Source organism: Diplotaxodon limnothrissa, linkage group LG8 (assembly GCF_057381915.1).
Source record: "Diplotaxodon limnothrissa isolate DT_005_m linkage group LG8, D_limnothrissa_male_GT1.1, whole genome shotgun sequence".
Taxonomy (NCBI): Eukaryota; Metazoa; Chordata; class Actinopteri; order Cichliformes; family Cichlidae; genus Diplotaxodon; species Diplotaxodon limnothrissa.
The window spans coordinates 25,708,511-25,734,296 of record NC_140603.1 but is presented as its reverse complement, the minus strand read 5'-3'; the positions used below and the strand labels follow the sequence as shown (position 1 = coordinate 25,734,296).

The 25,786-nt window shown below is 41.5% G+C and overlaps 3 protein-coding genes across 5 annotated transcripts in view; 2 read left to right on the top strand and 1 right to left on the bottom strand.

Moving 5' to 3' along the window:
- The window catches only part of tanc2b (tetratricopeptide repeat, ankyrin repeat and coiled-coil containing 2b), a 190,091-nt gene extending 178,058 nt beyond the window's left edge, over window positions 1-12,033 (top strand). For all 3 annotated transcript variants that reach the window (XM_085361558.1, XM_085361559.1, XM_085361560.1), the window contains 6 exons: window positions 525-700; window positions 1,289-1,421; window positions 3,547-3,638; window positions 7,204-7,350; window positions 7,512-7,612; window positions 7,776-12,033. In XM_085361558.1, the coding sequence (XP_085217684.1) occupies window positions 525-700; window positions 1,289-1,421; window positions 3,547-3,638; window positions 7,204-7,350; window positions 7,512-7,612; window positions 7,776-9,846 (2,720 nt within the window). In that variant the 3' untranslated portion in view covers window positions 9,847-12,033. The remainder of the gene's footprint in view (window positions 1-524; window positions 701-1,288; window positions 1,422-3,546; window positions 3,639-7,203; window positions 7,351-7,511; window positions 7,613-7,775) is intronic.
- A 699-nt stretch (window positions 12,034-12,732) lies between these two features.
- g6pc3 (glucose-6-phosphatase catalytic subunit 3) lies at window positions 12,733-16,094 on the bottom strand. Its single transcript, XM_085360983.1, has 6 exons — window positions 15,849-16,094; window positions 14,295-14,401; window positions 14,098-14,188; window positions 13,862-13,980; window positions 13,184-13,325; window positions 12,733-13,075 (listed from the first exon to the last, which is right to left on the bottom strand). The coding sequence occupies exons 1-6, from the start codon at window positions 16,064-16,066 to the stop codon at window positions 12,733-12,735; spliced, it is 1,020 nt and encodes a 339-aa protein (XP_085217109.1). The 5' UTR covers window positions 16,067-16,094.
- A 298-nt stretch (window positions 16,095-16,392) lies between these two features.
- On the top strand, window positions 16,393-25,697 carry lsm12b (LSM12 homolog b). Its single transcript, XM_085360982.1, has 5 exons — window positions 16,393-16,579; window positions 19,211-19,344; window positions 19,989-20,098; window positions 22,361-22,487; window positions 25,104-25,697. The coding sequence occupies exons 1-5, from the start codon at window positions 16,453-16,455 to the stop codon at window positions 25,194-25,196; spliced, it is 591 nt and encodes a 196-aa protein (XP_085217108.1). The 5' UTR covers window positions 16,393-16,452; the 3' UTR covers window positions 25,197-25,697.
- The last annotated feature ends 89 nt before the right edge of the window (window positions 25,698-25,786 follow it).

Below are 25,786 nucleotides of genomic sequence, written 5' to 3'. Positions count from 1 at the left end.
TGCACATCTCTCAACAGATCTTCTGAACTCAAATAGTGAAGGGAAGAAATATGTGTCGGTATTTGCCTGATGGTCATGCTAGCACTGCTAAATGTTTCTGTATTTGGACTGGGTGCAAACACAAAGTTGTATATCAAAGTCAGACATGATGGATGGCAGGAGAATCAGATTTGACAGGTCACAGGAGCCAGCGAAGGATAAAAGAAAATCCCCTTAAAATGGAAAAGATTTAAAGCAAATATATTTGCCTCAAATTGATTTGAGATTACAACACAAGAATACTGACTGCACTAATAAAACTGAACCTAATTACGGTTTTCAAATTATGTTTACTGTAATTGGATCCAAATGAAATCAATGGCAAATTTACAAAATCAATCAAAAGTAATACAGCAGTTAGTTATTAAAAAAACAGAGACGCACAAATACAAACCAGCCAACCACAGATGGAGATTACTCTGAGATGGAGTACAAAAATACGCTTGGCTGCGTCTCACTGTTCCTGCTACTGTTTCCCGTCCCAGGAGCCTCCCTGTCATTGATGGATAAGGAGGGTCTAACTGCTCTGAGCTGGGCGTGTCTGAAAGGCCATTTACCTGTTGTCCGCTGCCTGGTGGAGAGCGGAGCCGCCACTGACCACGCGGACAAGAACGGACGCACGCCCCTCGACCTGGCTGCCTTCTACGGCGACTCTGAAGTGGTATGTAGCTAATGTGGAAACCAAAGGAATGCATATACGACACCCATACGTAGCTCGTATGTGTCTGAGCAGGTTTTTATATTGCTGACATTGATTTAGCAAATTTGTAACTAGCTTAGCTATTTCTATGGTAAGCTATAGAGTAGTATGATTTCTTTTTTATAGACAGAGGTGTCAAACATAAGGCCAAGGGGCCAGAATGGGCCTGGCAAAGACCCTAATCCGGCCTCACTGGGCATATTTCAAACATTTTAAGGAAAGCACCAAATTTTGACTTTTAAGTATATTTTCACAAGTTCTACAACATTACCTTTACTGATAAAGACCTCCCAAATGGTCATACATAATAATAATAATAATAACTATCAGCAATTTGACCTACAGTAACTCGTCTTGCTGGATCAGACCACACCAGCCTTCACTTCTCACGTGCATCAGAGACTCCTTGGCCAACCATGGCCCCCGTTGCTGGTTCATCACTGTTCCTTTGTTGGCGTAATGTACAAGAGAGGCTTTGGAATCCTGGATGATATGTCTCTCTGTCCTTCTCTTTTTCGCTCATTCACTCCATTTTCTTTGTCTCTCCAGGTCCAGTTCTTGGTGGACCATGGGGCCATGATAGAGCACGTAGACTACAGCGGGATGCGTCCTCTGGACAGAGCAGTGGGCTGCAGAAACACGTCCGTGGTAGTCGCCCTGCTAAAGAAAGGAGCCAAGATAGGTAAGAGCAAGTTGACAGAATTAAAGAACCTATTATTTAGCAAACAGACGAGGGACTCTTAAGTGCAGCACCTTTGTTCTGTAGCGCCACATAACAGCATTATTTGCCTGCTGTGAAATAAGATACAATTGGAGATTGTATTTTGGCTGAAAAGGTCATGCATCGGCGTTTAAGCATGAGCTGCATGAAAGACTATAAAAGGAGAATTCACAGGATGATTGTGTACACACTTCCTGCTGGTCATTATAGAGCACTGTAGTACTCCAGTGTAATAAGCCATGGATTCAGGTTTGTGTCTCCATGTAGCATAAACAACTTCCTGCTACTGTATGCCATCCCACCCCCCTGGTGCTGCTTCTCCACAGCTATTTATGGCTCTGATGTGTTTCTTTTTATTGTACTACTGTTGCTGTTGTGTTGTTTTGCTTTCTCTCTCTCTGTCATGTTCTCTCAGCGCCTCTGTTTGTCTCTATCGCTCACGCTATCTCCCTGTTTCTCTCACAATCACGTCCCCTCTCTCGATTCCTCTGCGGTTGCTCAGAGACAGGTTGTTATTAGCGCTTGTGGTGGTTTCTTTTTGTTTTTTTCTTTTGTATCTTTTTGCTGAGGCACTTATCTCCGCTTCTCACTGCTGCTTGTATTCCTTTTCTCACTTCTCTTCCTCCTCCACCATCATCACCTCTCTTCTCTTTCACCCTCCTGCTGTTTCTATCTCTTTCTTTCCTCTCATTCCTACGCACTCCCACACCCCTGTTTCCCTGCAATCCTGCCCTCCCCTTCCTACTTACACTCCATCCCTTGCTCATGACCTCCCTCCTCTTCCCCTCTTACTCCTATCCCCCCGCCTCTCTCTCCGGCCCCAGGATGTCAGACGCTGCCCAGTCGGCCCCGAGGTAAAGCCAAGGCTGTCGACTTCTCACCCTACCAGGCATTTTGACAGCTCTATCTCCTCTCTCTGTGTTGTCTGTGTCGTCCTAAGTGTCGGCAGGCGAGCTTAGCTACCAAAAACCTTCCCAAACTGACAAATAATAACATGCAAAGGTATTAGCACTGACAGAGACGCAGTCGGGATTGCCTAGAGGTAGATGCTAACGTTGAAGTGGTTAATGACAGCATGCCCAGCCTCCAGCCTGTGACGTCGTATCAAGGTGTTGACCCTCCATCCCACAGATGCATGACGGAAGCCCACAGTAACTCTTGCGTGGTAGTGATTTAGCGTCACTGCATGTATTTGTAATACCTCTGTGCCACCGCCACCACAGACTGCAGTGATAAACCATCCTCCAGACGTTTTGTCAGTGTCAGCTAGGCCAGGCAGCAGCATTCCCACCCTCACCACCAGTTCAGGGGACAGCTCACGCCTGCAGAGCCCCGTTTTATCCCTCCTGCTTGCCTCTTTTGTTTTTCCCGTAACTGCCCCTCTGTCTCCTTGTGCTAAATCCTCCTCCTTTTCATCTCTGTGGTGTGTGCACATGTGTCAAGGATTGCTGTTGCGCAGATACAACAAAGACCGTTTCAGTCAAGGGATTGTGTTTGATTTCTCAATCATTTTTTTCCCCTGTTAGTTTTTTTTTCCCCGTTTGATTTTCTTGCTTTTTAATCACGTCTGTGAATTACTGTACACCTGCACTTCTTAACAAGACAGAAACTGTGTCTTAGTAGAAAGTCATGACAGTATGCTTTGATTTAATTTCTCTGTATACACATCTACACTAGGTTGCCTGGGCCAAAACATATTTGCAGATATTATATAATTAATTGTTAAAAAAACAAAATAAAAAGCCACTTTTCACAACAATGACAATGCTAATTTTTGTACGACAAATAAGCACTTTTAAAAAATTATTGGCAAATGGCATTTGACCCAGGCATGATGTCACGATGGTGACAGTGCTCTCGAGGTGTCAGGATAGTTTTTTATTTATTTTTTCGTAATCTTTCCTCTGCAGTGGATTGCCTGTCTTTTCTCTTCCATTCCTCCATTTTGACTGTTGTCCTCATTCCTGTTATTATTGTTGTGTGTACTGTGACTCCCAGTCGCTCCTCTCCTCTTTCTCCTCCTGCTCCTTCTCTCTGCTTATTACTGCGTGTCTTTCTTTCATCTGCTCCCCCCTTTGTCACACAGGTCCAGCCACGTGGGCTATGGCCACCTCCAAACCCGACATCATGAACATCTTACTCAGCAAACTCATCGAGGAAGGAGACAGTTTCTACAAGGTCAGAGAACAGGCTGTGCACTCAGCAGCTCAGATTTCATACTGTGAATGAAAGATGGGTTATGGATATCCTTTATATGCAAGTTTAAAGATGCCTTTTTGGTAAAGTCATAAACTCCCATTGAAAAATTCTGATCTTTGTGTCGCATATCTGGCTATAAATCATATCCATATTAGAATATTCATAAAGCCAAAGACATTATTTAAATAAGATCTCAGTAGTGTTTGTCCACAAATGAATTTATATGGCTAATTAGATATTTTGCAATTTATCCATCTAGATTGTTTTGGTGCACGTTGCCCAATTTTGGAAGCTAGTACATGCCTATCCCCCATCTTTGTGAACACGAGAATGAAATGACGTAGGAGTTTCAAAGGAATACTATAGATACATCTTCTCAAACATCATAGGTGTGTTTGACTGTCTGTGACCTTGACTTGAGTGTCAAGGTCACAGAGTTTTCTGAAAATACTGTGAACGCGATAACTTGAGAAAGACGCCATCTTGGATTTTCAAATTAATATCATAGATCCATCTGCTTGGAGGGTGAGGGGTAGCCCACCAGTATTTTCTAATGTGTTATAGGTGCTTAAACGGTACAAATGGACTATTTTAGCCTGTGATGTAGTCGCTAGAGAATATTATGGTGCAAAAATATATTGGGCATAAGTTTTGTGGATATAAAATACATATCATTGGGAAATTAAAATCACACTATGTTCTTATAAGGTGTTACAAGTGGGTATTTTAAACCTCTTTTTAGGTGGTTGGGAAAAATGATGACATCATAATATCTGGTTTAGAATAGAAGATGAAGTGCCTACGTGCTCTTTATGGTTCTTCAACTCCTGATCATGTCGGGGAAAATTTGCATTGGCTATTTGCTGTAATGATCTTTTCTTTCACTTAAAATAAATGGAATTAAAGAGGACCCAGCTTACGGTGCTAAAAGTGGAAACAATGCTAAAAAAATAACTTAGCAGAAATGTCTCTTTCCAGAAATCAGTTTCTCAAAATAAATCGAGAGCAGTTTTGTTTGGGGAAACCGCTCAGATGCTTGACTGTAATGCCGGCTAGCTGCATGCTTCTTCTGGCTGGTCATTGTAGTTTATTAAAAAGAAAATAGCTCCTACATAAAACAGCTTACACCAAAATGTATTAGACGATTTGACTTGGTGCAATTTATTTATTTGTTGTTTGGTTTCTGGAAAGAAACTAAATGTATTTTAAGAAGGTAGAAATCTTCTATTCTGTCTATTCTACAAAACTTGGCAATTCACAACAAAACCATCCAGATGGATGAATAGCACTGCAACAGTACTTGGAAAAAATGATTTTGGAATTTGGGTGCAGTGATTAGTCCAGCTGGCTCCGTACAAGAAAGTTCCTGATTCAAAATAACTGATTGTAATCATGTATTGGGTGGAAAATAAATGGTTACCAGCTGAAACATCAAATATCTGAAGAATATGAAGTTTTCATGTTATCCTGTGTGGGTACTTCTTTGCACAGTCCAAATACATGCTTGGTAGGTTAATTAGTGAACTTGAAAGTAAATTAAAACAAAATATAATTTTACATTAAATAAAAAAGTTTTAAACTTAATTAAAATAAAACATGTCTTAAATTAAAATAAGTAAACTGTCATGTTTATTGCTGCCAAAAAACAAGTTAAACACATTTGGACAGTGAAGGAATGTCAGGATTCTTGCTCAGAAAAAGGAGCTGATCAACATGCTCTGAAGTCAGTTCCAGTCCACAAAAACTTTTTTTGTAACAAAATATCGATTTCTGCTGTCCCTGTATCGATACATTATTAGCAAACAAAATATCACGATACTACACAGTATCGATTTTTTCCCCCACCCCTAATATATATGTGTGTATGTGTGTGTGTGTGTGTATACAGTGGGGCAAAAAAGTATTTAGTCAGCCACCGATTGTGCAAGTTCCCCCACCTAAAATGATGACAGAGGTCAGTAATTTGCACCAGAGGTACACTTCAACTGTGAGAGACAGAATGTGAAAAAAAAATCCATGAATCCACATGGTAGGATTTGTAAAGAATTTATTCGTAAATCTGGGTGGAAAATAAGTATTTGGTCAATAACAAAAATACAACTCAATACTTTGTAACATAACCTTTGTTGGCAATAACAGAGGTCAAACGTTTACTATAGGTCTTTACCAGGTTTGCACACACAGTAGCTGGTATTTTGGCCCATTCCTCCATGCAGATCTTCTCGAGAGCAGTGATGTTTTGGGGCTGTCGCCGAGCAACACGGACTTTCAACTCCCGCCACAGATTTTCTATGGGGTTGAGTTCTGGAGACTGGCTAGGCCACTCCAGGACTTTCAAATGCTTCTTACGGAGCCACTCCTTTGTTGCCCGGGCGGTGTGTTTTGGATCATTGTCATGTTGGAAGACCCAGCCTCGTTTCATCTTCAAAGTTCTCACTGATGGAAGGAGGTTTTGGCTCAAAATCTCACGATACATGGCCCCATTCATTCTGTCCTTAACACGGATCAGTTGTCCTGTCCCCTTGGCAGAAAAACAGCCCCATAGCATGATGTTTCCACCCCCATGCTTCACAGTAGGTATGGTGTTCTTGGGATGCAACTCAGTATTCTTCTTCCTCCAAACACGACGAGTTGAGTTTATACCAAAAAGTTCTACTTTGGTTTCATCTGACCACATGACATTCTCCCAATCCTCTGCTGTATCATGCATGTGCTCTCTGGCAAACTTCAGACGGGCCTGGACATGCACTGGCTTCAGCAGCGGAACACGTCTGGCACTGCGGGATTTGATTCCCTGCCGTTGTAGTGTGTTACTGATGGTGACCTTTGTTACTTTGGTCCCAGCTCTCTGCAGGTCATTCACCAGGTCCCCCCGTGTGGTTCTGGGATCTTTGCTCACCGTTCTCATGATCATTTTGACCCCATGGGATGAGATCTTGCGTGGAGCCCCAGATCGAGGGAGATTATCAGTGGTCTTGTATGTCTTCCATTTTCTGATGATTGCTCCCACAGTTGATTTTTTCACACCAAGCTGCTTGCCTATTGTAGATTCACTCTTGCCAGTCTGGTGCAGGTCTACAATACTTTTCCTGGTGTCCTTCGAAAGCTCTTTGGTCTTGGCCATGGCGGAGTTTGGAGTCTGACTGTTTGAGGCTGTGGACAGGTGTCTTTTATACAGATGATGAGTTCAAACAGGTGCCATTCATACAGGTAACGAGTGGGGGACAGAAAAGCTTCTTACAGAAGACGTTACAGGTCTGTGAGAGCCAGAGATTTTCCTTGTTTGAGGTGACCAAATACTTATTTTCCACCCTAATTTACGAATAAATCTTTACAAATCCTACCATGTGGATTCATGGATTTTTTTTTTCACATTCTGTCTCTCACAGTTGAAGTGTACCTCTGGTGCAAATTACTGACCTCTGTCATCATTTTAAGTGGGGGAACTTGCACAATCGGTGGCTGACTAAATACTTTTTTGCCCCACTGTATATATCATAAATGAAGGATAAGCCAGATGTATCTTTTTGTATTTGTCCAACAGAAGGGGAAGGTGAAGGAGGCTGCACAGCGTTATCAGTACGCTCTCAAAAAGTTTCCACGCGAAGGCTTCAGCGAGGACCTTAAGACATTCAGGGAACTCAAAGTATCGCTCTTCCTCAACCTGTCCCGATGTCGAAGGAAAATGAACGTAAGTCAGCAGAAAAGCAGCAACAGTGAAAAACACTAAATTGTTAAAACTGAAGGATGTTACTAAAGCCTTTGATGGTTAATGATACTATTGGCCACATGTCAATTTCTCTCACTGTTCTGTAGTGTTCATTATTCTTCTCCTGTGCTTAATCTCTCCAGGACTTTGGGATGGCTGAGGAATTTGCTACTAAAGCGCTCGAACTGAAACCAAAATCTTATGAGGCATACTACGCCAGGGCACGCGCCAAGCGTAGCAGCAGGTACACTCATTTTTATCCTTGTACAGATCAGAAGAATGCTTTCCTTTTTCCTTACCCCTTTCTCCGTGGTCTTCCTTTTTAAAGGATCTCTATATTCCTCCCCCAGATTTTACAGTTTTGCGTAATTTACTTTATTTATTTTATTTATTTTCTATTATTTTAGACAATTTCCTGAAGCCTTAGAGGACCTGAATGAAGCCATAAAGCAGTGCCCCAATAACAGAGAAATCCAGCGGCTGCTCCAGAGGGTGGAAGAGGAATGCCACCAACTTAACCAGGAGGAGCACCAGCAGCAGGACCTGGAGCTGGAGCCTCCTCCCTCACCCCCTCCTACACCTCCCCCAGAAGAGGAGGAGTCCCTGTCTCTGTCCATGCCTCTCCCCCCTCCACCAGAGCCCCGTCTGGAAGACATGGAGCCCGTACAGGACTTGTTTGAGGATGAGGACTACCTGGAGCAGGAGCTGGAAGCTATGTCGATGGGTCTGCCCCCACCTGAGTCCCTCTCAAATCCCTCCAGCCTTCCTATAATTCAGAGTCCACCCCTCTCCCCCACACATCCAGATCAGATTTACTTGGCTGGAGGCTCACCCATGGGCCAGCCCTATGAATACCACCCCACCTCTTCCTCCATGTCCTCCCCAACTCGGGGCTCCTACCAGCCCACGTCACCCTCCCTCTCTCCAACACATCAGAACTCCCATTACAGACACAGTCCCCCTCACACCTCCCCAGTACACCAGCCATCCTACCGCTTCAGCCCACCTCCTATGGGTACCGGGGGTCAGGGGATGGATCACCAGAGCCCACCGCCTTCCCCTTTACGTCGGGCTGCTCAGTATAGAGCCAGTCCACCGTTAGAAAGTGTTTGTCTGTACAGGTCTCAGTCTGGGTCACCTGTGCGCTATCAGACAGAGCAGCTTCCTGGAAGACCCAAATCTCCCCTCTCCAAGATGAGCAGCCAACGTTCTTTCCAGCTGAGTTCGCAGCCCTCTTTATCCTCACAACACCACCAAGCCCAAGGCCTCCGTCTGCAGCCTTCCATAGCCCAAATAGTCCGCACAAACCAGCCAAGCAACGTAATGGGAAATAGTAGTTATGGTGGCCAGATGGGCCACTCCATGGGTGGTCGCTATCAAGGGGGTTCAGTGGATGTAGAGAGCCGCTTGGTGTACCAACCCTCACTGGATGGACGGTCAATGTCCCAAGTCCAGGCCAGCCTCAGTTCTGGGGCCCTCTGTCAGCACGGCGGCCGAGGAGGGGTTATGGAGTCGAGCCTGTTGAAGGATGAGCTACCCCAGCGCCCCTCCTCTGCCTACCGCGCCAGCAGTGGGGGCCCAGGGGGCATCCGTTACAGCCAGACACCTCAGATAAGCCGCAGCCAGTCAGCCGCCTACTACCCAGTCTCTGAACACGTTCTTGAGCGTGCCAATGCTATGCCCCCCTGCCAGCTGGGCTCTCCCGAGATCCCCCATATGGTTAGACGCCCTGTGAGTGCCAATACTACTGAAATGAAGCAGCATGTGCCCACCCCTAGGCCTCTCATCCATTCTCAGAGTGTAGGCCTTCGATTCTCACCTTCCAGCAACAACATCTCAACTGGATCCACCTCGAATTTAGCCCCGGGTTTCAGGCCTTCCTCTTCCATTCAGCAGATGGAGATTCCCTTACAAGCCACATACGAGCGCACCTGTGATGACATCTCTCCCATTTCTCCCTCCCAGGGTGGTGGGGGGTTGTATCAGGGAGAGACCACTCGCTCCCGCAATACGCCTTTTATGGGGATCATAGACAAGACGGCTCGGACTCAGCAGTACCTGCATCAGCCCTCACGGTCCAGGGCAATGACATCTATGGACTCTGCCATCAGCCCCACCTCCCCCGGTCAGCTGGTCCAGCAAGGTTCCACCTACAGTCCCCCCGCCTCACTGGGTAATATCGCCTACTACAACAAGACCAACAACGCCCAAAACGGACACCTGTTAGAAGAGGATTACTACTCCCAGACTCAGCCCCCCTCTCTGGGAAAGCTGGCCAATGGCTCCCGTGGCAGTGGGGACATCCTGGAACGGGTCAGCCAGGTGCCCACCTACCCAGACGTGAAGGTGGCGAGGACTCTGCCCGTGGCACAGGCCTACCAGGACAACATGTACCGACAGCTCTCGCGTGACTCCCGGACCCAAGGCCCCACCTCCCCCATCAAACCAAAGAGACCATTTGTGGAGTCGAATGTGTGATGGCCTGTCTGTGATTGGATGGTTGGACTGGGCTTGTTAGTGGAACTGAGAGAGTAAAAAATATTTAGCTCGACAGAAGATGTGATGGGGTGTGTGTGTGTGTCATGGACGAACTCATCTCAACGAACTCACTAGAGAAAGAAAACCACAAAGCCAACAAACACATTTTAGGGTATTAGACATTATCTTATATGAAAAACATAACGATGAGAAGTGATTCTTTCAATATCATAATCTGCAAACAGGTAGGATAACAGGAGGATCGCAAGTTCTAATCTAAATCAGAGACCAGTTCACTTCCGACACGTGGCACATTGTCCCCACGTGTGACCACATCAGGTGGGACTCCAAGAGTGAAAGTACTACCCATCGGACTCTACTTGTGGACTCTGTATCCATCTTCTGTTCTTTCAAAGTGTGCTCTTAACCAAGGTTGCTAGTAGGCTCTATTCTATGTAATACAATATTATATGTTCAATACTGTACATTGCTCAGAAAATACAAATGGCTCAACAACTCAGTACTTAGAGAAAAATGACAATATTTATAATTAAGTTATATATTGTACATAAAAAGAAAACAAAACATAGTTTGCATTTTGAATTTTATTCTGTTAACCCTGCCTCTGTGTCACACTGCAAGTCATACGGATGTGGAAAACCGACCGGTGGACAAGGGACACAGACAAACTTTGACTGATGAAGTTACCTCTGTTGTGTCAAAATAAAAAGAATTTTGCTATAATATAATGCAAGCGAATGTGTCAACCTGCAGATTATTTTTTGATAGATTAGTTAGAAAATGATAAAGTTATCATTCCCACTTCCCCAGCAACATCTTCACAACATATTTTGCTCTATCAGCAAACCAAAAGAGTTTAAGGAGAAAGCAGAAGAGCAACAAATCTTCACCCTCTTTTAAATGATATCAGTCGATAATCACAGTAATTAAATATGTATTGTCTGTCAGGCAATAATAGCAAATTATTTTGGCTGCAACTTGTCTTTCACTCAGTTGGGTGCTTTTATCAAATGGCAGAAAAATCAAAATCAAAGTTTGCCTCTGTCCCTCCTCCGTGTGAGCGATGGTGGAAAGTACTCAGCGACTAAAAGCAAGCAAATGCATACACAACCACTGTTACCAACCTTTCCCTTTCTTCTGCATTGTTTTTATGATTTCTTTTAAATCATAATGCATTTTTATTCAGCCACTTCTGCACTAAAATGCCTGACAAGGTCTTAACTAATGGTGCACTTTATGTATTTTACTTACTTTGTTGTTACGATTGTTACATTAGGAGTAAGTGAAAGTGGGCGTGTGATCCGTCAGATCGCTGATCAGTGCTAACCAGACTACGACAGACACTTATTATGTGAATTGCAATGCAGTGGTGAGTGACAATGTTCAGAATCTGGGATGATATATAAACTTTCTAGCACAAGAGGTATGTATTGGCTCAGATATTTCACTCTGTCCAGTTCAGGTTTGTTAGATAGTTTGTCTGTTTAGAGAGGCAAATCATACTTAAGTAACTCCACCTCATAAAAATATATTCCTCTAACTCTAAATCACTGGTTTTGACACCATGTCCACTGGCACACGTCTTCTAAATAAATCGAACCTACTGCAACAACAAAAGCCTGAGATTTCAGTATCCAGGAGCTCTGTAATTTGGAGTTTGAGTCATAGAGATGATGAATAATGAAAATATTGAAGTAATTTATATATGTGGGAATGATTATAGACTATTTGTCTGTAACATTTTATTTTGGATGTCTGATAAAGAATAAATGGAGACAGTTGTCCTCAGTTTCACCTGCTACTGGAGAGAAGCCCTACTTAACTTTACAGAAATGAAGGTATAAACTGTATTATACTTAATTTAAACAGGACTTTTTAAGTTGAGGTTATTTGAGGGTGTATGGTTTCAAGCTATCTGTGTATATTAGTTCGCTGTAAATAGTCTGATGCATGTTCTATTCTTTCCATGACCTCAAGCAGAAACATGTATAGCAGTGTCTCTGGTGTGTGTGTGGTACAACGTTTGGATTAAGATGAGGAGACTGCTATCCCCCGAACTTATCCTTGTCATTTTCCCTCAACCACGCCAGACAAAAAAGTTCTTTTTATTTTAACATATTTGCTTGCTGAGCAGAGTTCTCTTGTCTGTAAATGTGAGCTTTCAGATCGCTGTGAAGTTTAATTAAAAACAATAAAAAAGAATGTGTTTTTATCTCATGATAACTGATTGTAATCTATACAGTCGAACATATGTATTGGAAAAAAGGAGAACATATTTATAAATGGTTACCAACTGAAACACGCCCTGCATGTCAATCATTTATTTTTTTGCTGATTTGGGAATAACATAGGAATGTAGCTTTCAAGTTTTTCGGTCACAAAGCAATAACACAAAACTGAGCATCAGACATCTGCACAATGTTCAAATTCTTTGCCTTTCACTAGTCGCAAATCTGAGGTTTTAAACCTCGGTAACAATCTTTGACTCGTAAAGATTCAAACAACACAAAATGCACATAAACAAAGTTGCACTTTTCCCAATAAAGTCGATATTTAGCAAAAATACTGTAGTATTTACAACACTTATGATTGCACTAGATTCACTAGAGACATACTTTACGCCACAATGTCTCAATACCGGCACTTTTAAAATCATCAAATAAGAGGAAAAACACAGGTCACAGACTGGATAAAAGGCCATTGTTTAGTGAATTTTAAGACGTGAAAATTAAACTTAACCCATACCCATCAAAATGGTTCTGAAACGCAGCGAACATTAAACATTAAATGTGTTTATACAAACTCTGAAGGAAACTCCAGTTTTGGGAGGTGTTTAAGGTGCACATCATGTGTGGAGGAACTCTTCTAGTCTTTCTTTTTTTTGAATGTTAATAGGTGTACCAGCCCAGGCACAAGTACCATAACGATCAGAGGCACTAGGACGAATTTGACAAAGAACAGGCTGTAGAAAAGGCCCAGTGGTCGGACCGGGAGCGGTAGACGATTCACGTGGTAAAGACCCATGGATGATACAGCCATAGACAAAGCTCTGGGAGCCCAAGGTAGAGACCATCCACCAGGCTTCCAGTACTGTGCCAGCCCCAAACCCAACAGGGCCCCACAGTCTCGGGTGAGAGAGGAGAATGGGGCTGTGTCCAAACGAATCCATTCTGCATGGCTGCACCATTTCTTGGCCAAAGCAATAGACCTGTTGAATCAAAAACATGACCGGTCATGGAAGGAAGTCCCTTTATATTATCACAATATATACTGATCAGACTCACTGATTAAACATTAATGTAATAGAGTAACTCACCAGGAGAGGTCAATTCCCAGCTGCTTTAATCCAGCATGGAGCATCAGAGCTCCGAACAGCAGCCCAAAGCTTAAACTAAAGAAGAACAGCAGGGGGCGACCTTCTGGTACTCTGCAGCTCAGGACAATCCCCAGAATGAAACCTGACAAGAGCATTTCATCAGATTAAGCTGCACACATGGGAAAACTACCCTATGGGTCTGACAAATCCAATTATGAAATTCTTTTTTGGGAACTACAAAAATCCTGTAGAATTGCACAGATAGTTGATAGCAAGCAGCTCAAAAACCAGCACAAGTGATGATGGAGTGCACTAGTTCTACATCTGTGTTAGAAATATTAACACTGAATAATGTTTTGGAGCAACCAATGCTTTGATTCAGAGGACACCTGTTTTAGGAGGGGCATCAATCATTTCAGCAAATCACATTCTGCAGCACAGCTGCATATTTACACAATCTAGGTCTTAAACATTCTTGCCTGTAATCCATTAGAGTCAGTCAGTGAAAATATTTAGTGTATTTTGAATTTAAACCTGTATGATTTGCAGCTGTGATCATATATCAAACAAAAATGGCTTTTACACTTTGGAGATCACTGCATTTGGCTTTTAATATACTTTTTATAAAGTGCCCTGCCTTTTTCAGAAATATGATTTTTGCATAATATGTATTCAGACCTGTAATGGAGCCAGCAACGACCTGATGAGGAAAGTGTGCGAGGATAAAGATCCTGGAGATTCCAACTGCAACAAGCATCACCACATAGAGGACGTAGGGAGCAGCTGATAAGAGAACACTCCGGATTCAGAAAAGGAGAGATTTGTTTAAAAGTAGTTCCAATGTGCAGCAGTTTTGTGCATTTTTAGAGCCAAAGCAGCATACTGCACTGGATTTAGCTTAAACAGGGACGTACCTGTGAGAACGGGAGTACAGAAAGGACCCCAGCGAGGACACAATGACCCACCAGACTGCTGCTGTCACCATCGCATGTCCAGACGGACTGCCTGAGAAACAGATGCCAACTTTGGACTTGGAGATCTGAATGTTTGATGATTTAAGGACATTGGCTATGACTCAGACACAGTCTATTTTTCTAAGACAACTTCTAACCTGGGCCTGTTTCACAGGTGGACGGAAACTGGTGAATTTTCGGTTGCTTGTTGACAAAAAGACGCGATTCACCGATCCACCAGAATGGCCTCTCTCCAAACAGCAACCTGATTAAAAATAAATATAATATATAAATACATTTACACACACCCCAAATAACACAAATACATTCAAGGTCATGGCTTCACTATATTTTACTACATTTAATACAGTTTTTAACTTGTTGAATCTAAGACTTTTTTTTCTCCAAAAGCCTCTACATATTTACTCTTCATTCTTCTTTTTACTTTACTGAATCTTATTTAGTTCAAAGTTCCTTACTGTATTATATTTGGCTTCTCTATACCTCTCCATGAACACTCGCAGAAAATAATTAGTGTAATCAGAAATATCTAAATCAAAATAATACATGGCTTTTAAAAATCTATATTATGTCCATAGTAGTTTAGTTGTATCGTTTCTCTACTTGGTACATTTGTAATGTCTTTTGTATTTTTCCTTTTTTTTTTCCTTAATTGTTGAGGATTTGGGGCTTCATTTTTTCTATGCATGTTCCTGTCTTTTGCATGTTTTCCTTAAATTTATCTTGTTTTATTTCAAGTTTTTAATGGTATAATGTAAATGCATTTATTATAATGAAAAAAATGTATTTGTAATAACATTGTAACAACAATGTTATTAGTATGCAGGATCGCACCAAAGTATATTTCAGATCTTGAGGTCCTCAGCTAAGGCTGCTCTGGCCACCCCATAATCTCAGCTGGAAACCAAATGTGTTCAGGCTTTTTCTGTCAGGACACCCTTTCTCTGGTACAATCTGCCTGAGGAGATTTAGCTCATTATAATCTTTTAAATTTCTTAAAGAGACGTTTTACGAGCATTCTTTCCACTTCGTGTTACCACTTTGTTGTCTCTCATATTTGCTTTATTTTATATTCGTATTTGCTTCTTTTAGTAATCATTTTTAAATTTATTTATTTTCGGTCTTTAATTCTCCCGTTTATCTTTGCGTTCTCAGTATTCATATACCTTATGTTGTTTAATTTTTATTTCTTATTAAACGTTTTATTTGCTGTTTCCTATCTCACCTTGTGAAGCATTTTATAACTTTGTTATTATCCATCTATATCGTTGCTTCCCTAAAATTTAATCCGTTGAAAATTTTGGTCAAATTTATGTTATATGGTTACTTCTTGTTTTTAATTTCCATTTCTTTTCGTCACTTTTCTTGTTACACCAGGCTGTTTGTGGGGAAAATTCCATTGAACGGTCCCAAAGGTTCCGCTCATTTCTGTTTCACGTCGGACTAATACAGGGTTGTACTACTTTGCTGTACCGGAAGCAAAGACTAAACTAAAATTATTTTTATTTGTTTAAACTGGAAAAAATGAACATGTGCAGGCGGTCTTGAATATATAATTAACAATTTTAATGTGAAAAAAGTTATGTATGTAATGTAGCAACATGCTAGCATGAGACATACAACCGCAATGGTAAGTGTAAAAACTAAGATGGACGGGAATATTCAAATCGTGCTTCATTAAAACGCCTTACCATTTGAACACTAAGTTTAACCACTCCGATATAGCTGCCATCCAAAGCACCGCTACCCCAGCTCTCCTGTTGATGAAATAAGTAAAAGGAAAGACGAGCAAAAAGGCTGCTTTAGGGTCTCCCATATGAGTGACCGTAAGCCAGAATTTCTCCTGAGTCTTCGTCCTCTGCTGGAGACCTTCGGCCATCCAGACGCCTTGGGTATAAATCTCCTCCATTCCTTTCTGCCTTTTCCCAGTACAAACACTTTGATATGTAGATGGAAATCTAAAGACAGCCCTTTATTTGATGTGTTACAATGAATTCCACAGTACTGCTCTACATCCGGTAGGGGGCGGGGCACATCGGAAGGCGGTTCAATGGGAAACAAAGCGACATCCTTCGTCGAAGAGAGAAGTTGTATTCGTAGTAGTTCTGCAGTTGAAGACCTTAGTTAGTGATTCAATGACACAACTTTACTTAAACTAGATTTGATTTGGCAGGAATTATAATTCATCACATTAGAAGAAACGATCGACGTACTTTTGTTACGCTCAGGTTTCGTCTCCATACGACATCGCGTCGCTTTACGTAAAGCAGGCGCTCCGGTTTCCTGGCGGAGAAGATGGCGGCTCCTGGACCCGGGGAGTATTTTAGCGTCGGGAGCCATGTCGCATGCGTCACATGCTTGGGCCAACGTCTGCAAGGAGAAGTTGTCGCGTTTGACTACCAGTCCAAGATGTTAACTCTGAGTATCCTTTTGTTTGTTTCGAGCTGCGGATGGAGGGGTTGCTGGCCTGCCTGGCTGCAAGGGCCTGTAGGGTAACCGAAATGTGGCAAATAGTGATCCGCGCAGGCGTAATTGGTGCTAGCAGAAGCACACACGTTTGCCCGTTTTATATATTTTCTTGTTTCGGATAGCACCTCATCTATCTTCTGTCTGTATAAGCCTTTAGTTGGGGTTGCCTGGTAATTTCTTGGCCTCTCGTTAGCCGCTCTAGCAGCGCATGTGTTTTGAATCCACTCATTGTATTGCCAGCCCTCAACATGGATCACTATCTGGCAACGAATCCTCGTAAGGCATCATGGCTGTGTGCTCTCAGCAGGCACAACCGTTGCTAGTTAGCGAGCTAACTGATACTGGGAGAGTCTCGCGTGTTGATGGTCCACATATTGACCTCACATGGTTGGTGGTGCCATCAGCCGGAGATGCTCACGATTATTTGTACAAGTTAGAGATTAAGTGGTTTCCGAGTCCACGCTACACAATCAGGGTGGTTTTAGCATGTTAGCATGCTAGATTTCGGTCAACCCCACACTGCAGCTACTGGCTAGCTCAATTAACGGGTTTGGCGTTCTCACGCTTATCAGCTGGGCTGTAAATATTGTGTGATTGTGCCACAGTTCATTTTAACATGAGTCATTTGGGTGGGAGTAATAACTTACTTACTAACACTAGTTTGCTGGCGAACATGTCTACACCCATCAGTGTGAGTGAATGAGTGAGTGAGCGAATGTGCATCTTATCATGTTCCTTTATCTCTGATCATAGAGTTAATTGCACAGACTCGAGAGGTTATCGTGTAGTTGTCGTCATTGTGGCCAAACTTTGAGGTGATTAAATCAAATGAAGAGTGGGGAGCGCTTAGAGCTGATAGTCATGGTCTTTCTAAGTGTTAGTTCAACACTAAAAACACTTTGTGACGTTGTCTGAGCTGTAGAAACGCCTGGACACCTACTTTCAGCTCTACAATGTGTGATAATGACGTTATAAACGTGTAAGTGTGCTCAATAGCCATACAGGCATTGTATGTATTGTATGACTAATCGAGGTAATATGTTCACATGCTAAGTTTGAATGCAAGGCCTGTGTAAAATCAGATGACTTTTCTTATGTATTTATCGACTTTCAGACAGTCGTTTCCAATGTATTTATTGCAAGAATTCGGTTTATTCATCAACAGAAGTCATAACTTAAGTTTTGTTTTTTTGTTTTTTTTTTATGGATCAGTTTGCCAAAAAACATATACCGCTCAGTTAGATCTAATGTTCATAAATGGTGTGCCTTGGGATTTGGTGAGATCCATCTATTATTTAAGCAGCTGCACTAGAACTTAATGAGTTGAATTTATATTTGCTAAATTAGCGAACTTCTAAGGTCCCAAAAGATGGTGAGGAAAACAGGACAGTGGATCACTGTATTTTGTGAACCAGAGAGTGGGCAATCCCCTGCCTATACAAAAGAGACTATCTGTGAATGACAGTATTATCTTTCAAGACAAGTTGACTAATCTTAACATTATTCCAAGACGGGATACTTAAACCCACACTCGATTTGAATTAGAGGCAGACAGTTTGTTGGAATATCTGTGGAGGGAAACTATATGGGAGTAGAACTTACTGCAAAGTGCAAAAGGGCTATTTTGCTACAGGCGTGCTATCATAAGTGTATAGTCAAAAGAAGAATTGATTGCATGGAGGATGTTCTATGCAGATGTGAATTCATGTGTGCCATGAAATGTTGGTTTGCTCTTAGGTGCACAAAACATTTGAAAACTGCTGCTGTGATATAGAACCCAGAGCGAAACAAAAATCAGACTAGTTCTTATGTTACGCTTGAGTTCCCAAGTCAGCAGTTTACTGTTTAAGTAAAATTTCCCGAGAGTTGTTATAACTAGTTACTGTACAGTGAGAGGAAACTTTACGTGTTATGACTTAAATAAATAACAAACAGGCAGTGTTAAAGCCCAAACAATGTGTGTATTTCCGGTCAGTCATAGAGCGAGCCAGCCCTGTATTAAGTAGCAATAATAATAACACTTTAGTAATGTAGCTCTTTTTGAGACTTTGTTACAATAAGCTTCACAATCAGTAATCAGCAAGAGAAGGTAAAATGGTAACAGCAGCAAGTAAACACTGAAAAACTTGGATAAACTTGATATGACGGGTAATAAATAAATCAATGCAGTAATAATAAATTAAAGTGGAGTGGTGATAAAGCAATTTCACTCGCTAAAAGCCGTTATGGTAAGTTGTAGATACTGGGTTTGCTGACCTCGTTATGGGTGCTTCGTGACTGTGGATCAGTACATGTTGTGTTTTTTTTTTGCAGTTTTTCCTCTCATAACACATTTTAGCCGTCTCCATTCATTCTTTCATTCATTCATAGATGCTACAGGTGGCAGCAATGCTTTCGGTAGTCCCATGCTGTAACTGGCACTACCTTTCACTGTCAGTGTTTGTCAGCCAGTGTTCTCTGAATAATGAGCTTCTCTGTGCAGAAAACCAATGTCCCAAGTTCTTCAAGGGGACAGATAATAGTCATTTTTGTTCTGTCATTCACTGTCACAAAGTTGTTTGCCTTGACCTAAGTGCCTTCAAAGAATGTGCTTCCTCCAGTGGTAAGCCAAACCTCAACGACGTCATCCTGATCAACTTAGCCTATGTTTCTGATGTGGACATTATAAATGACCGCACTGAGACTCCACCCCCTCTAGCATCACTGAATGTTAGCAAGGTAAGTCCAATAATTTATTTTCTTTTTATACCATTTATTGGTTTTTATGCCTCGGGTTACATCAAGTGTGGTGGGTGTCAGGCGCTGTTGGTGAATGGGCCAGGATATCTCCTAACTTTACAATGAGGATTGCCTGAATGCTCCAAAAATACTTGGCCCTCAGTGAAATACTGTATTCTTTTGGCCAAAATGCATTTGCCGTTTCGGCTGCGTTTTGAAGAGGCTGTGAAATGGGGCTGGCATCGTCAGTAGGTCTAGAAATAGACTTCTGAGGATTGAGACCCTGATTTGGAAAATTGGAACACAGCAGAAATAAAAGTCAGTGTTTATAGATTATTTCCCTCCCCCCACTTAAATAAAGTAAGCCCAAACTGAGGCCGTGAATAAATGGAGACATGTCGAGGGTGTTTAAATGCTGAGATATAAACACTGCCTCTGTAATCCTATGCGGGAAAGTGAAATGTACTTTTATATAAACCAAGTTCACTGCTGGAGTGCTGAACCTAAAATCACAATTGGAACCTGAAATTTAGTTTTTGCAGTTAAAAGAATAAGCTGTTCTTGTTTCAGACCAAATATTTGATGTGCCTAAAGAAAAAAAATTAAATAAAAAAATGCTGTGTGTTCTGTTTTAATCTTTACAGCTTGCCAATCGAGCACGGACAGAAAAAGAGGACAAGCTGTCCCAAGCCTATGCAATCAGTGCTGGGGTTTCTGTGGAGGGCCAACAGCTATTCCAGACTATTCACAAAACGTAAGAACTTTATGCTACTGTTCATTCACTTCACAGGTCAGATGGGGGTAAATGTTCACCTGATCGGGTCAAATTTCTCACTGCATACTATATGTATCATTGACCACTAATTTGTGAGTATTTTATGCCACTAGTGGCTTAAATCACTTAAAGATCTTCATCATTCAATCAAAATCAATGGAAGGACACTCACTGACCATCTTGAATCCTACAAAGAGATTATAACAACAAAGACTTTTAATGTCATGTCAAAAAGGGAAGTAAAATATTCAAAAGAAAACCCAACAGTTCAGCAGAATCATGCTGCTTATTTAGAAAACAGAAAGCAATGACATCATTTTTTTCCTTTTAAAAAAGCTGACTTTGAAAGTTTGAAATGTGAACTAATATAATTTTTTCTCTAGCCATGTTAAAAATGAAAAAATCACAGTGTACACATCTGTACATTGTGCAGATGTGTACACAACAGTGAAAACAAACCAGTGAACTTGCTGTTTGAAGAATTAGATTGAATTTTAAATACATAGATTTTTTTTTTTCTCCCATTGCCAAAACTTTCAGGGATTTTCTTGATAGTTTAATAACCTCACAGTTGCATCAGAGTGAAGCTCTTGCCAGCATTCAGATACAGTTATGACCGTATTTATTTGGACAGAATGGACAATGACAACTTTAATTTTAGCTACACTGAAACCTGCTTCAAGTTACATTTATACAACTGGTGTATAACTCTTGGCTTTCCCAAAAAGTTGATCCTGTTCATCTGGACTGGTTTTCAGCGGGAGAAACGTTTCATCACTCATCCAAGTGACTTCTTCAGTCTTAGCTGACTGCAGGTCTCCCCAACTTTATAAACAGTACATTTGCACAGTGACTGAAATACTAATGATCAAGGAACTGACCTCACAGCCCATTGTTCCTTCAGTGGGCTAGTTTCAGTCCTTCAGTTTCAGTCTGATCACAGTTTTTTATAAATTAAGCAGGTAAAAAGTCTGGTGATCATCGTGGCTTTAGAGTTTGGAAGCTGTTTCTGTGAATCTACGACATGTGATGAAAGGAGCTGTCAATGCAGGCCAGAACGACGTGTCTGAGAGATCATAGACTCTAGATTACAGTGCAGCAACTACTCCTGGCCATCATGCAGTGTTGGATGAAGTAACAGCAATGACTAGTTGTCTGTGGGCTCTTCACTTGTCTGAGTCCATAACGGTGTTTAATGCCCTGCTTTAGGCTGCAGAGTCAAATCTCGATCTTTGTAATTGTAATGGGGACAGATGGATGCTTTGCTGGGCTTGGCAATTTAAAAAAAAAAAAAAGAAGAAGAAGCCTGGAACAGTGGTAGGTGATGACAGGATCCTTTCTATAGTCAATAAGAAACACCCCCATCATATGTCCATCATAGAGAGAATACTCTGTGACAAGCTGCAAAATGGCGATCGTTGATCAGTCACAAGGTCAGGTTAGTGGGAAGAAGGAACAAAAAAAAGGGGGGGAAAGCCAGACCTGTTTAGGAACAGCAATATTTGGACAGTCAAATGCAGCTAGGTTGACTGGAAAGAGCTTTACAATGCAAATTGAAACTTACTGAGAATGCACTACAAAAACAAAGCGAAAGTTGTTGGAAGGCAGAGATGTTGAATTTCAACAATAACCTGATCTTAACCCACTCGAGCAAGAATTTCCTTCAGTTGTGTGATAAAGGAAAAGGAATGCAAAGTATTAAACCCAGTCATTGATGTCTGAGATTTAGGAGTAAATCGGTTTCAATTTACTATAATCTGTAAATTGAAACCGAAATGTATTTTCATCTTGTTCCCTTTGAGCTGATTCATGAAGATGAATGCGCCTCTTGATAATTTAACTTTTACACTTTGTGACATGAAGGAATCAGGCTGAAGTTTCAGATATCTGATCCAGCCATGTTTTAGCCCTGAATCAGACTGTAATTGGATACCTGTCTGAGCCTTTTCCGTCTTCTTTAGTCAAAGGTCATATTTTGAATAAAATCTTTTTTGCAGCTCACATAGTTTTTGATTTAAAATGTTTTCAAAAACACAGGAGACCAGATGCCCCACAGAATTGTTCACTCAGAAACGTGAAACCTGTCCATTGTTGACAAATGTGCTGCTTGTTTAACCTGCTTAAACTGGTTACCTTAGAAACAGAGCTATAGATGTCATAAACACTAGTATGAAATTTGCAGAAAGAAAACAAAAAAGCATTTTCAGCTGTGGCTAAAAGGTCGTTTTCTTTTCTTTACAGCATCAAAGACTGTAAATGGCAGGAGAAGAACATTATTGTGATGGACGACGTCATAATCTCACCGCCTTACCAGGTTGAGAACTGCAAAGGCAAAGAGGGAAGCGCTTTAAGTCATGTACGCAAAATAGTAAGTACTACTACACTTTCTATTTTCACATGTGTAACTGTTTATTTCATGATGACTTTGTCTTCAGCTTTTGCTTTTACTTGATTGGGGGGGTTAGAGATGAGTGGCATTTTCAGACTTGGTTTTTTTTTCCTCTTTTTTGTGTGTGAGCATGTGCTCATCTCCACATGCTTGCAAGTTTGGATTAATCTAATAAATCCGCAAATCCCTCGACCTCTGTTACTTCACCTTTGTCCGTGATGAGTGCCCCATATGCTTCATTTTTAACAACAGTTTTTTGAAGTTGTATGCAAATGTGATCGCTGTGCTCTGTGTTGAATGTTCTGTTCTTGGTAGCATGCGTCACTAATTCCCTGAAGGCATATAATCGTTCTTATTGAATGAGTTCAGTTCCACTCTTAGCCTCTTCCTCGCTGACGATTTGATCGCTTTTCTAGGAAAATTCAAGCCTGTAAATCTGTGCTGTCTTGTTTTGGGCACAGACAGAAAACGGTGTAAATGGAAAGTGCAAATGTTCCCCCGATTAGACACTTTCCCCCCCACCCAACGCAGTGTAAGACTTCCACATTCAAGTGTATACAGTAGGTGTGTGTCTGTCACATAAAGCTGCTCAATCGTTACAAACTATTATCAGGATTATTTAGCACAGTCATTCGTAAACTTAAGAGTCTCATCTCGAAGGGGGATGACCAGTGAATAAGCTGCAGGTCAACTGCTGGAGGGAGGTGGGTGCAGACAGGGATGGGGACCTTGGAGCACCTGCATGGCAGCAACAGGGTGAGCGATGGAGAGCTTAAGCTGACTGCCAGCTGTTAGGCACCACAGAAAGCGAACTGTTGTGAGACACCCTGAGCAATCAAGAGAACCACTAATAGCACTTTACACAGGTTCATATATGGAGACTTTGTGAGTTTGACTTTCGGTAAAAAAAAAAAGTTAAAGGGGGGGGGGGTGTATCTCTGGCTTTCGGTCCTCTGTGCAGAAATCACGTGTATTTTTATGCCATGGAGCTGAGAGCAGCTTCTTAAATATGCCAGTCATTGGTGTTGCATTCGGTGGCCTCAGGCCTCATTCTCTAGTTTTTATACACCCATTCCCATCACACTCCAGAACTTGACAGACACTTTGTTGATGGGTACCAGATGGTCATGGCTAAACACGATTTGAATTGAGCAAGACCACATTCATTTAGCTATTAACTTTAGCTATGGTCCCAGTTAGAGCTGGGCGATATATCGAGTTTTAAAAAAATATCGATATATTTTTATACGAGATATAAGATGTGACAATATCTTTTATATCGATATAGTCTATGTTACGTTAAAGCTATACTTGTGGAGCCGCAAGTTTGCCTCTCTTTCGTCCACTTTTGTCTTTACGCAACGTTACTCGGCCTCGCCTCTCCTTCACTGAATACAACTCCCCCTCCTCCCCCATCGCTTCACCTGCAGGAAGCGACAAGACGGACACGGCAAATCTCCGTTAATGAGTTACTGCGCATCGACCCGTGCGTGGGGCTGGACGCCGTCAACGTGTTAGCTAGCTAACCACGCTAACGAGCTAACCACGCTAACGCCATGCAGCCCAGAGGCGCTGCACAGCCTAAAATCCTTTCATTTTCTCAAAAGTTGACAGCGCGCCTTATGTATGAATTCTGGTTGTGCTTGATGGCTGCGAACCGATTTTATGTGGTACACAGCGCTCAGCAATCTGTCAAAAAATGTTTTAGTACGACTTTGGTAAGCTACGGAGCTGCACCGCTTGATGGACTGTCAGAGCATTACGGCTACCGAGGAGCCTCGCAGAGTGATACGTACTGTGCTTCAACGTAATATTACCCTACTGTGTATAAGGACCATAAATGGCACCTGTTAAGAGACGTGGTTACGAAGAGGATTTCAAACTCAATGCTGTCAGTCACAGAGTAGAAGTTGGGAACAGAGCAGCTGTGAAATCTGTCTTTGTTATTGTGCTCAGCGTCTTTTAGTTTACATTTTGACTGCACAATTGTGAGCTTTTTGTTATGCACAAAAACAACATTGTTTTCTTTTATTTATGGAGCATTATTATTTAATAAATGCTCATAATTTATTTTTGAGTAAATTTTATGTACATCTATGCTCTATGTTAATAAAAGTGCCTGTGTGACATCTGGGACACAGCTTTGACTAAGAACTCTCTTTTTGTTCTTACTTTATGGCTTTAAAAAAAAAAAAATCGAGATATATATCTTATATCGCCATCTAGGTAAAAAATATCGAGATATGAATTTTGGGTCATATCGCCCAGCCCTAGTCCCAGTGAGGGGAACTTAAAGATAAGCATGTGTTTGGGGGGCCGTAACAGTAATTCGTCATAAGACTTGCTTTTTATATTTGGAAAATGTTTGAGCTTCTCGGAGCCGGTGACTTGTTTTGTTTCACGTCAGTTGTGACTCAATTTTGTTGTTATTCCTATCTTTGGTTTTTCCAGGCTGAAACAAGTTCAGATTTGTCTCGTTTCTGTCAATTTGGTGTCTCTATGTTCTATCTGTAAACCATAGCTGGTTCAAGTCTCACCATAGGAATTTTATCTATTAATAATGTTTTCTTTATTGTTTTTGCTTTACCCTCACAGGTTGAGAAACATTTTAGAGACGTGGAAAGTCAGAAGTCCATGCAACGTTCACAAGCACAGCAAACACAGAAGGACTCCACTTTATCTTCTTGAGTTGGCGGTGCGGGTCGGCCGGAGAAGGCGACGCGGGTGGTTTTGTTCCCACTGCCAGACAAAGTCGGCATTCCTTCTCCACAGTCGGAGACCACCAGGAGGAGCGTTGAGGGCCCTGGATCCCGAAGATCAAAATACCATTAAATGAAAAAGACAAAAAAAGAAAGAGGAAAGATTAAATCTTAAATTAGACTTTATAAAGAATAATTTAAACATGAACCATAAACCAACCATAGCTTCCTTAACTAACTTGTCTCATTCTGCCCCCACTCCTCCCCTCTTGTCCTTGAAGCCTTTTCTTTTTCCCGCCCTCCTTCCTTTGCCTTCAGTTCCATTTCAAAAAAGAGAAAACTAGAGCAGTCAGAAAGGCTTGTTAGCTTTATTTTCTGTCATTGTTTCCTTTCTTTTCTTTTTTTTTTCTTTTTTTTTTTTTTGCTGTATCCATGTTCTACTGTCTGTATTTTCTGTATTTTAAACAAAATGTGACTTGAAATGCCACACTTTAAAGGACATTTTCTAAAATAAAAGTAACAAAAATTCTGACTGTAATACCATAATTTTCAACGACTTTTTTGAGAGCAACTTGTTTT

Bases quoted from the DNA above. Each gene is read 5' to 3' on its own strand.
- g6pc3 (XM_085360983.1), bottom strand. From the start codon at position 16,066: ATGGAGGAGATTTATACCCAAGGCGTCTGGATGGCCGAAGGTCTCCAG. The intron at 14,189-14,294 runs GTTAGAAGTTGT...TCTGTTTCTCAG, and splicing joins CACCTGTGAAACAGGCCCAG to GCAGTCCGTCTGGACATGCG. The intron at 13,326-13,861 runs GTCTGAATACAT...TGCTCTTGTCAG, and splicing joins CGTTGCTGGCTCCATTACAG to GTTTCATTCTGGGGATTGTC.
- lsm12b (XM_085360982.1), top strand. From the start codon at position 16,453: ATGGCGGCTCCTGGACCCGGGGAGTATTTTAGCGTCGGGAGCCATGTC. The intron at 19,345-19,988 runs GTAAGTCCAATA...TAATCTTTACAG, and splicing joins CATCACTGAATGTTAGCAAG to CTTGCCAATCGAGCACGGAC. The intron at 20,099-22,360 runs GTAAGAACTTTA...TTTTCTTTACAG, and splicing joins TTCCAGACTATTCACAAAAC to CATCAAAGACTGTAAATGGC.